At 37.4% G+C, this 12097-nt stretch overlaps 2 protein-coding genes across 3 annotated transcripts in view; one reads left to right on the top strand and one right to left on the bottom strand.

Annotated features, from left to right (window-relative positions):
• The window catches only part of LOC124308371 (phosphotriesterase-related protein), a 35180-nt gene extending 29884 nt beyond the window's left edge, over positions 1–5296 (bottom strand). Inside the window, exon 1 of the mRNA XM_046771027.1 lies at positions 5129–5296. Coding sequence (XP_046626983.1) covers positions 5129–5141 — 13 coding nt within the window. The 5' untranslated portion in view covers positions 5142–5296. The remainder of the gene's footprint in view (positions 1–5128) is intronic.
• A 4792-nt stretch (positions 5297–10088) lies between these two features.
• The window catches only part of LOC124308358 (polycomb protein suz12-B), a 60195-nt gene continuing 58186 nt past the window's right edge, over positions 10089–12097 (top strand). For both annotated transcript variants that reach the window (XM_046770997.1, XM_046770996.1), the window contains exon 1: positions 10089–10322. In XM_046770997.1, coding sequence (XP_046626953.1) covers positions 10223–10322 — 100 coding nt within the window. In that variant the 5' untranslated portion in view covers positions 10089–10222. The remainder of the gene's footprint in view (positions 10323–12097) is intronic.

Here is a 12097-nt window from a genome sequence, read left to right as displayed (position 1 = left end):
TCGTGGTCACTAGGAGAAACGGCCGGTGCTTCAATAAGAGGACATACCCCCTCCACCAGAGTTTCCAGACGTGTATGTAAGACCGTGGACTCGAAGAACAGCCCCTTCTCTCTACCGGGAATTTATCATAGACTTATAAAGATAGACTGAGTGTTCCTATAAGAGGTACTGAAGCTTACATATAAAAGACAGAGATATGTCGGGAGTACTGCTCTCTCTTTTCAATCGGTTTCATACCGGGAGACAAGGGCGTACTGGAAGTGGAACAGCTATAGATTTGACGCATAATTTCGCCTCATTTTCCTCTACCGCCTCGATCCCCGCCACAAATATCGTCAGAGAGAGAAAAGAGTACTTCCGGCATATTTCTGTCCTTTAAATGTTTGCTTCAAGCGACTCATAAGAGCGCTCAGTCTATCTTTTATTAGTCTATGGGATTTATATCGATTATCTGCTGGGTGCTGTCCCCTCTTGCGTGGTGCATGCAGTGGTTTTACGCCAGCGCTTCACTGACCTCTTATAGATTGATTATTCACTTGTGACGCGCTCGAATTATCCACCTAAGGTAAGTCAGTTGGCACCGCGCTGCAGATTATGTAAGAAGACTATTACCAAACGAGATAACTCAATCGTTTGTACCGGTGACTGTGGTGAAAACTTTCGTGTGGAATGCGCTTTCGAAAATTTTTTATACGACTTCACCGATACCGCGGTCGTTTTTTTTTGTGATGTTTTGTGCAATGCAACGTTCTGCTATTACTCCACGTACACCCAACTCTTCGGCATAAAGATTTGTCTCAGAAGAATTCCGAGTGAATCAGTGTCACCCTCGAGGATCGCATGCGTCAATTACATCGCTCGAGCGCTACCCCTGACAGTAAATTAGGGTGTATTCAAAAAACACTAACCGAAGTAGAAAATAATATCATCGGTCTTCATGCTGACGTGTCGAATCTTTTTGGGGCTCTATTCTCGAACTCATGCGATAACTATCGCATGTAATAATTATCCTGCAGACTAAAACGTATACGACTCGAGTTTGGTATTCTCTCATACTACGCAGTCGCATACGTCTTGTCACATGCGATAATTTTCGAACGCGATAAGCCAGTAGTGTTGCCGCGTGGGAGAATCTTGCAACAGTCAATCATTGCTCAGTTTACAAGCGAAATCCATAAAGCATCAGAACAATGAGTATTCTTCGTTTGTTCTTCGATTCTTCCCAACTAGGCTCCATGCGCTCCATGCTTCCCAACAAGCATCGAAAGGAAGCGTGAAGCGTCCTACAGATCCATTATATTAGTTTCAACCTTGAATAAATACGATCAAAAATATATGTCTAGCGAGTACAATTATTGGATTGCAGTCTGCAATGTTATAATGCAATACACCAGTGCAATTAATAAAAGAGGTTGAAATTAATTATAATTGAATAATGAGCTACTTATTTCGTAACTTAAGAAATAAAATTATTGCCGATAACTGAGAAGAAACAAATTTCCGATTTTCATGGTATTTTTGTAATTTCATTCTGATTAAATGAAATGAATTGCAATATATAACCTCGTTTAATTATTCATTAAATAACAACCATGTAACAACTTTTTTATTTGAACCAAAAGATCATTCAAATTATCGGATTGTTATCGCATACGATTTACAGTATCGCACGGTCTTATCCAGTCGATAAACGGTGGACGATAATTATCGTACACGATTACCTAACCGAAGCTCAAGAATACAGTTACATATATGGCATTCGATATTTCAGACATCTCGCATCCGATATCTAGGGTCCCCAACTCGAGAATAGAGCCCCTGATTCGCATGAAGCGAGGGCTGACCGAATTTCCGCTCTTGAAGCCACTGCTGACAATGCTCGTTTATTATCGGACGAAGGTAAGACCGAAAATAGTGCCCTTAAAGCGCAAATTCAAGACTTCTCTAACCGTATATCCGTGGTCGAATCGTACAATACTTCTGCTGAAATAACGATGACGGGTATACCCACGTTAGTGACATATTCTCGTGTTACCATCGTACGTAAAGTTTTTGGAGCCTTGAGAATCCCCGAACTTGTCGGTCATGTTCTTGATATTCGCCATGTTGCCAAAAAATTAGTTAGGGCAGTGGGGAGCTGTCCCTTGACATCTACGGTGACCCCCTCTACTTCTTATGCCTTTATCACAACGCTCAAATCGACTATGATTAAAGACCACATTATATCTAAGAAACGTGACAAAAGAAACTTACGGTTAACGAAGTTTTCTCCTTAAATTTACCGGGAAAAATTTTTCTTAACGAGCTGTTACCTCTTGAGATTTATAATTTATATCGTCAAACCAAAGCCAGGGCTGCTGAATTGGGATACAAATATGTCTGGACCAAATCGGGTATTATATGCATTCGCAAAATCGACGGTTCTCCGGTCAAAACTGTCAACTCCTAGCCTCTACTCGAGCCTAATTTCTCTGAAACGGTAAACCTTAATAGCTCTTGCTTGGCAGAAGACCGTGCTTGGCAGTATAACAATCTGATGCTCATCACATCACTGTAGCCCATTTCAATGCCAACTCCTTGCTTTCTCATATGGATTTTGTTCGAGCTCACGTGTTGACTCATTTCACATCATCTCAATATCTGAGTCTTGGCTGAAGCCCCATATATATACCTATGTGTGCATGGACTAGACTCAGTGATGATCGTAATCATATTGACCATTCATTTAAAAAACAAAACAAAACTCAGAACAAAGCAGTCTTTAGCTCTTTTAAGACCATCAAAATATAAAATGAAAAAAAATATTTCTCGTATTTTTCATAAGTACATATAATATTACAATACGTATAAATAAAATATATATCGCTAATATAGATTTCCAGCTTCTCTATACAAAAGAATTCTACGGCAGAACATGTTCAATTATTACAAATAACGATCATGCCGCACGTGTGCGATTTGAGGCTGTGTTCAAATTAAAGTAAAATTAAATTTTAACAATGCTTTTACCAATTTAGGTTATTGTTATTCAACTTTATAATTGTCTTAAACATTTATTCAATATTCAAAATGCATACTTACCGCTTTTCACCGGTTCCGTGTCCTAGATGTAGTAGAGAACACGTGCAACGCGCACAAAAGCCATCAGACATGTGGCAATAAGAGGGCGCGAATTCTACAATAGCATTGCGAAGTATCACATATGGGATTACCGCAATCGTAGTGCCGAACGAACGTATGAATTTTGAAATAATATTCACAAACAAAATGTATATTACCGGTCAAAAACACTAACAATATTATGAATTAGTCCGAATGAACTGTTACATTATATTACCACACATAAAATACACGCGCGCGCGCGTGTGTGTGTGTCTGCATATATGTGCAATTATGAGTGATGACGATACGTACAAATCTACAATGAACATAGACTGTAATTATAAAATGTTGTGGATGCAGCGATTGGACTTCAAATAATCGTATAAAAATATATCAAATATCCCATACCTATATGTATATTGATTATGAAACAGATATCCTATAAATATCCGGCATGTCCAAGTCCAACAATAGGATATCCTATAGACATTGGCGCGATCCTGGATTTATGCAAGATATCGTTAGGATATCGTAATAGTCCAGGATATATAGGTATGGGCTGTATGAGACCTAAGTGGGATATCCCATGGACGTTTCGTGCTGTGAGGGGTAGTACTCCTACTTTTTCCGACCGAGCACTCAACCTTTTTCTTTGTATTTTAAATAAACGACCGAACGGAAAGGGTTCCAATTTCGGTGGTGTATCGCTCTTTTGTAGCGGAATTCAGAAAAGTTACTCATATCCCGAAAAGCGTCTAAAAAATGTGTGATTTTTTTGACACGTGTTACTATTTTCACATTTCCCGAATTTCATGGGCCAAGAAGTGGATAGCTGAGATGGCTAAATCCATCTTAAATCGTGCAGATCAGCGGAGGTCATATTTCATAATTGCTCGTAACTGAAGTAGTTCTTCCTCGTCGAAAATAAGCCAACAATTTTATTACCCACATAAATTTTTTACACCCGATAACAATTTTTTAAGATCATAAGGTAGATATAGTTTTGTTCTGATATTTCTCGTATAATTTCCGAGAAATAACCGCCAATTTCGCAGTTTCACAACTTTTCTAAAAATTCTTGTTTTGGAATACGTAGAATCTCACACTCCATCGAATCAGTTGTCAAAGTTCAAAAAATTTGCAAAATTGCAAAAAAACATAGTGATTTGAAAAAACGAAGTCGTTTTTCTGAAAAAGCCCAGTTTAGATTTTTCTGAAAAAGCCCAGTTTAGATTTTTCTGAAAATTTAGTATGTTTTGATAGGGAGTATACACTATATACCCTACGGACGGCAATATCGATTTATTGTTATTTTTCGAGATATCGATTTTCTCCATTAATTTCATTTGGCAGCCGTATTTACATGGTTAGATACGCTCCTGAGTAGTAGAAGGAATAAAAAGGCCTCTATTGAATATATTCTATTCTTCATTTTCCTGCAGATGCGAATTCCTGCGAAAATGATATATCAGTTTTTGAATTTCGTAGAAGTTTTTTTCAATCAATTCGCTACTTAGAATCGCACGTGAAATTTATTTTTCATCCTGAATATTTTTAAGCAAAAACGAGGGGCCATACATTTGATTGCTACAATTATTTTATTTTATCATCCTTTCCGATTCTGTCAAATAAAACATTGGTCTTTATTCTTTTCTTTGTGTTTTGATTAGTACTTTTCTCATCGAATTCATTCATTACGATCTTACCATTAGGATTCATCGGCTTATAATTTAAAGAAGTAGTTATAGGGCATAAAAAATGTATTTGGATAATAAACAAATAAAGGTGGCGACTTATTTTGGGCGAGGATGAACATACTTAGGTTACGAGCAAATATGAAATATGGTCTCCGCTAATCTGCCTGATTTGACATGGATTCAGCCAGATACTTTGCATAATTCCGAAAATAATGAGGAGTAAAATGAGCCATCGTGAGACTGTTTTCATAAAACATGCTCTCACGATCAGCTGAGCGCACGCCCAACCAAGGAACGCTTGGAATTAGAAAAAGAAATGGTATAATTACCAGTTTCTACCATGATTTAATAATTTTATAACCACAATAGCACTAACACTTTCGAGATAAATCAAAACAGCTGCGAGACGTCACTAGTTAAAGCTGATAAGAGACTGACGATCTGCTGCTAGAAATTGACACGTACACTATCACAACTAAATATTTATCATATCTCATGTCAACAGTAAACACACTGTTTTACTTCTCATACCATTTACAATCTGCATGCATGTGTGTATGTATGGGCCTACATATGATTACATAAGAGCACTACCTTGAAGGTGCGTTTTCATGCGTATTTTATATTTAGCTTATGGTTTCTATTAACATTTCACCACAATATCACGTTATTATAACAAGCAGGTAGAATTTATTCTGGTGACTTTATTTACAAGTTGCAGCATGGTAGCATTCGTTAGTCATTATTAGTGACCCTCCACAAAGCGATGAGACAAGGCATAAAGGAATGCATCTAACCCAGAAGTCGTCTAGTCAAAAATTTAGTCGGCTGGCAAAGACTGACTATAGCATCCTCTAGTTTCTCTTAAATTAATAATAATCCCCATAAAGCACCTCCGGTGCAAAAACATTGCGCCAAGTACATTAAAGTGGAAACTACCAATAAAAATTCAATCGACAACTTGTAGAAACCACAAAAATGCCAATCTATACATATAATCAAATTAACCTACATGAACCTGGCCCCGGACATTGAGATAAATTTTTTTTTGCTGATGGCACTCGTTTATGCTCCGTTTGTGCCGATTGGTGCCATGTTATTTCGTTTGTGCTCCTAAGGGTACGAAGCTACCGGGGCGTTAATAATGGTGAGCCCCCCATTTTGGAAAATCCGGATTTTGACTTAATACACAAATAAACATAATATAACTCATGACCGTCGAATCTAACCTTAGAATACCGCGGGGATAATAACTTATTGGATTGACACATATTCTACGGTTAATCTCCATGGTCATGGGTTATGTTACGTTTATTGAAATTGAGTTTGTTTCGCGCTCGGCCGCCTATAGCGCTGTACGTTTCCTGTGCTGCCAACTTAACTGTGTAGTGTAAGAAATTAGCCGTCTCAGATTTATTGTCCTCAAGTGTACATCAATAGCGCCATTTTTCTTGTGTATTTAGCATAGAAGTTCTATGGTATTCAGCTATAGCACAACATCTTAACTAACACCGAGTAGTGCACTCCAATGGCAGTTACGTAACGATTCACCAGATTCGCATGCTTTAGGCCGTGTTCGAAAATTGACTGACAGTACTGTCAGCAATCTTTCATCTCTTTTGCGCTTCCAAGTTCGTGAATAGCTCTGACTCTGTCCTAGGGAATTTTCAGTACTGTCAGTCAATTTACGAACACGGCCTTAGTGTCGATCGCGAATACTATTTTAGTATTTTTGGTGCTGCGAGGTGTAATCGCGCGTCAAAACGAGTGGAGCAAACAGGAGGCTTATAGCCCTTTGTTACATTAGTCCCTCATAGTTGTATTTTGGGCTCGAGAATCAAACGTCGAAATTTCACCAACCAATACCACCAAACGATTGCCAGTGCGGGAAATTGCATTTCAATGCAATTTACTGTTGACAAGGAGTTGTAAGTTAAATTTATAGACTTACATATACTTATATCCATTTTAGGTCATTCACCTGGCAATCGCATAGAGATTTATTTAGAGTTGATACTTTTATCATGGTTATGTTTCGTTTCTAGAATTGGTATGAGTATTTTTTGACCTAAAGGGCTTAATGCTTTTGATTGTAATCAATTGATAATTATTTTTGTTGGATTTAGCATTCGATTGCTTCACCCACGAAGTGAGAGGGAAGGAGACTGAACTCTGCCGAGGCCGCATCCCAAAAGTGGAATCAATTTTCCAGCGATAAGTGAGCAGTTCGCTGCGAAGAATAACGGAGACGACGAGTCACGCATGCGCAGTACGACTTAGTTGCGTCCTTGTCTCGCTCGCATAAAGTGCGAGTGAGACAATTTTGTTATGACAGTGAGATTAGTTTTCACGTTAATATATCAGCGTGTCGTGTATCGCAGTGCAAAACCAAATATAAAGACAAAAATAACAATCACAAGTTGTTTAAAGCTCTGTCGGTACGTAACGTGATCATAGAGTGATGGTAAAACAAAATTATACTTCTATTTATGTTTATTACCAGATTGTACAATAAATTGAAATTGCCAACAACAAGCAAGAAATATCGTTTTTATGTATATATCTAATTTGTAAATCCTTATATCCTACATCCTAACCTTATCTCCTAATTCTCGTCACTGTAGCTGATAATTTCTATTATATAAAATTTTTATATATCCTGATTCTCTCATTTCCTACTTTAGCTGATACATTTTGAGTATTAAATTGTGTAAAACTTGTATACATCCTGATTCTCCTATTTACCATTTACAATTTTCGTATTGTATATGATTGATAAATTGTTTACATTTAAAGCATGATTGTAAAGAATGGTTCTTCAATATCCTAATGATCTGGCAAAGGCATTTTATCTACGTTGTTCAGAAGAACAATAAACTGATCCATGTTAACAAGGATAATACATTCTGACAGCGGACAAATTTTATTGTCTATGTATATTTCAACGTGCATATCTGGTAAGACAGCAATCCTTTTCCTGATCCTGCAATCCTTATCCATCTTTTGTAAAAAGTTCTTTCGCTCTTTGAACATTATTGCTCTCGTTGGAATGTTGCTCAATTTTTTGAAGGATTAATTGATTTTGTTACTGGAGAACACACGATGAAACAGAAACGCCAGTTTCTTCGGCGCAGAACACTCACGACCAGCCTCCAGCTAATTTTAGATACACTGCGCATATCCATTGCGCAGGCCGGAAGCACTCGGAAACTAGGGGAAATCATGGGGAAATCAATCACTCAATAATTATGGAATATCAATTAAAATATTAACTCTCTAACAGTTTTTTTCTACTCTCAAATCCTCTCAAACGATTCTCAAAAGATTACAAAAAAAATTAAACGTCCAAGTCCATTTTTTGAGGAGATAGAAAATATGGGGGCCAACTTCACACCCAAAATTAAAATCAATTTTCCGGAAAAACTATTAACTCTCAAACGATTTTTCTTTACTCTCAAACCCTCTCAAACGATTCTCAAACGAATTGCATTAATTAGATTTAAAAATAATAACTTCGGGGGGCCAACTTCACGGAGGTGTCTCCTTCCCTCTTACTTCGTGGCTTCACCCTACAAAATCTTCCTGAGAGTTGGCGTATCCTCGGTGGTTTTATTATTGCGTTACTGAACCACTCTTCAGGTGGCGTTCCTTACGGTTCCACATTAGAGGTCGACCTTGCCTTCACGACGTACGTGCATTGCCTGCAATGTGGCCTTTCGGAAAGGACTCGATAATTCATGCTGGATAATTCGTGTTTTATGGTTTTGGAGGTTCCATAGTACATTGTTCTTACAGTTTATTGCAACGATGCGATTGACTCTGTATTATATTGATTATACCCGAAGAATCTCTTGAAACTTGAAAATCAACTGCGCATGCATGAGCTTTATCGACTGTTCGTGCAGGCTGTCAAATTGTTTCTGGCGGCGATGTAGTTAATACGATTTATCGAGGTTAGAATTTGCAATAATTGAGGTAGTGACCCAGAAAGGTTTGAGGCTTATGTTCTTTGAAAATTCAAACGTATTCATTTTGTATACGTTGGTCCCCTGCATCGCAGACAAAAATATCACTGCGGGAAGATTTCGCCGACCAATGAGATTAAATTGTTTGGCGCATGCGCAGTTAATTTTCAAGTTCCAAGAGATTGTCTCAGTACATCTTTTGTATTACAGTTTTATCTATCTCCCTAGCTATAAGGTATAGCGTGGGTTGCCTATAGTGTGGGTTTAAACTCCGTGCCCGCAGCTAAGTATTATGTAGTGGTTAGGTATAATTATGTTAATCAATTGTAAAAGTAAGGTAATAATATTATGGTTTTTCGGGACGTGAGCATCTTGTGATACGGTTTTTAGAGTCTTTATTAGTGGTATTTGTCGTTGCACTTCATCTACGGATATTCAGATGGTTCCGCAGTTTCCATGAATGATCTGGTTGCAGGATTCTCACAAGTGGAGTCTGGTTGGTTGGTATTAATGTTGCGGGAAGGTTATAAGCAATAGAACATACCTATGTTACGGTCAAATCTTACAGTAGTGAGGCCACTGAACTCTATATAGCGTTTTCCACTCAACGGTACTAAGAGTGCCACCACTCCACGCTGGGGAGTTCGTACACTCCACAGTTCCCGCGTTAGTGCGTGTTCAGTACAGTTTCCGCGTCAGTGCGTGTTTAGTGCAGTTCAAGCTTACAATTAGAGCATATACTATTGGAGGTTGCCTCGCATGTACTGAAAGTGTGGAATCTAGTGTCTAACTTCTGAGTTTATTCGAGGGTGTCTTGTCTATTTCGATGTCATGACGTCACCCAAATGAAAGTTGAGGAAATAAAACTCTGTGCAATTCGAGTACAATTAGTGCAAAACGCTCGTTTATAAATTATCTGTGCCTTCAGAGCATATACTATTGGAGCATATTTTACATTGTGCGTACAGAAAGTGTGGCTGAAGAGTGAGATAGAGCACTTATGCCATCCACAACCTGTCTCTCCTGCACTACCACCTGATTGGCCAATACGCTTTGTCTCAGCCAATTAAATGCAGAGTGAGAGAGACGGAGTATCTGTGGTGCCCCGGGCATTTACCAATATCTAGCTCCTCATCACTACGGTCACAGTTTCTTGAGTTTGACGACGTGGGTAGCTGCCTCCAGTAGTATAATCTCGAAGGCGGGGTCTTAAGAAACGAGTGCACATATACACAATAATTTTTCGAATTGGCGGTCGATAGGACTCAAAACGAATATGCAGCTCTGGCACATCGATGCTTTAATGCTTTGGACATTAACGAAAGAACCTGCAGAGCGCGCTGCAGCTGCCTCATAATAAGGTGCTGCAGCAAGTTTTCCCGCGGGGCGTATTTTCGTTGTATTTTTACGTGATTCGAGTGAGTATTTGCGAAAATCCAAGATAAGTGACGAAGAACAATGCCGCCTAAAAAGCGCGAGAAAGAATCCGAGGGTCAAAAAGTACCGAGAATGGACCAAATTCAAGCTGATCACGAACTGTTTCTCCAGGCCTTCGAAAGTAAGTATGATTTTTCTTTAATTTCTCCCAGTAACTGGGGAAGCTTCTTGCAGCTATGATTATTCAAATACGCGTTATGTTTTATACGGTAGCATTGAAATATTGCAGATAAGTCAATATATATTGCGTGAATCTCAGCAGTTACGTTGAACCTTGCTAACATCACAACTTGAACATAACCTCAGTTTTCTCTTAAACTTATTCACTTTTAGGCGCGAGTCCAGGTGCACCAGGCTAGCGCATCACGTAACTGGACACCTGTCATACTTGTTTTACCATATCGCGTTGATAGAATTTTACTAAATAAAAACTGTATTTGCTCCAGAAAGCGAGTGCACTGTTGTTATGTTAGAGCTGTTCAAGTTACATTAGACTATCGCGAGAAAGGTTAGAATTAATTTGGCGTATTTTTATCGTCATACTGGGTTACAAAAATTCTCGCATCTTGTTTCTATCTGAATACCTGAACTCATTTGATCTGCCAACAATGTTGTCTTTGTATGTCACCATCAGAGGGTGAAAATTATGACATGTACTTTTTAGTAACCTCTGTGTATTCGATGTCATCCCAGTAAAGTCACTCTACGGTGTGGATAGGAGCAGTTATTTAACTGTCGCAGCACGCATTTCCTGTAAAAAAAATAATCTGTGATACGAATGTAGTCTAGAAATTCTCTGTAACTAAACTTAATAATATGAATCTGATATAGTTATCTGCATGTCCGTATTTTTGATTTCTATGATAGAAAAAAATTAACACCACTCAAATTAAAACAGCTTTCATTTATATAACTATACTAACATTATCATTTGATCGAAATAGTCATCTTTTATAATGATCATTACAAGATTTATGTCTTGATAATCGTTGTTAATACACGTGCTATCATGTAACATTTCTTTAAAAATAACCCCTTTAAAAATCTGCATTTTGATTTTGATTCCTGTTACATGTAACTTCTTCCATTTCATTTAAATCAGGTTTCTGCGAACAAACTTATCTGAAATTCTCTTTTATTGCTGTAACGAGGACAATTCCTAGAATACTCTGCAATTAGCATTTTGCCATGATTTGCTTTCATTTTATAAAGCCCCTTTTTGTTGTATTACAGGTTCGATATTTCCAAAATTTCCTATTTGCATTATAATGAATCTTTTATCGATTCACCATAGATTTAAACCATCATGAAACTAAAATGCTGCGTAATTCATATTCCTTCATCATTAATGTTTCTGCATGCAAGAATTAAATAAGCATTGGTGCATTGCACATATAGTTATGCTTCACTTTGACACACACAATTTATGTAAAATTTGCAGTCAGTTCACAAGATTCAAGTTAGTAACGTTGAGATTAAGCAACATTAAAAAGAAAAAAACAACACTTTACAACTTCTTAATAATTTTGAAGAAGTTGAGTTTCCCCACTATTTGTATAATATGGTTTGTTTTATTACGTTTTAATAAATTTTGTACAATTCTCAGATTCCAATTTCACGTTTTTTTCTGAAAATGCATCGTTACATTAAGATTAGGTATGCACTTCAATATCTTATACATTCATTTATTAATGAATTAATTGTTTTTGTATTTTCTGATTCAATATAAAGGTTGTGAAAAATTGCATAAGCAAACAACAAAACTACAGAAGCCATGTTTTTAATTTATTCTTTAACTTGATATTTAAATTTATTAGATCACTCGATTTTATCTATAAACATTATATGCGTATCATATTTTCTTAATAATCGAATCGGAGCAGGAAAGAATCATCT

The sequence above is a fragment of the Neodiprion virginianus genome, chromosome 7 (genome assembly GCF_021901495.1).
Source record: "Neodiprion virginianus isolate iyNeoVirg1 chromosome 7, iyNeoVirg1.1, whole genome shotgun sequence".
NCBI lineage: Eukaryota > Metazoa > Arthropoda > Insecta > Hymenoptera > Diprionidae > Neodiprion > Neodiprion virginianus.
This window is presented reverse-complemented; position numbering and strand designations above follow the sequence as displayed.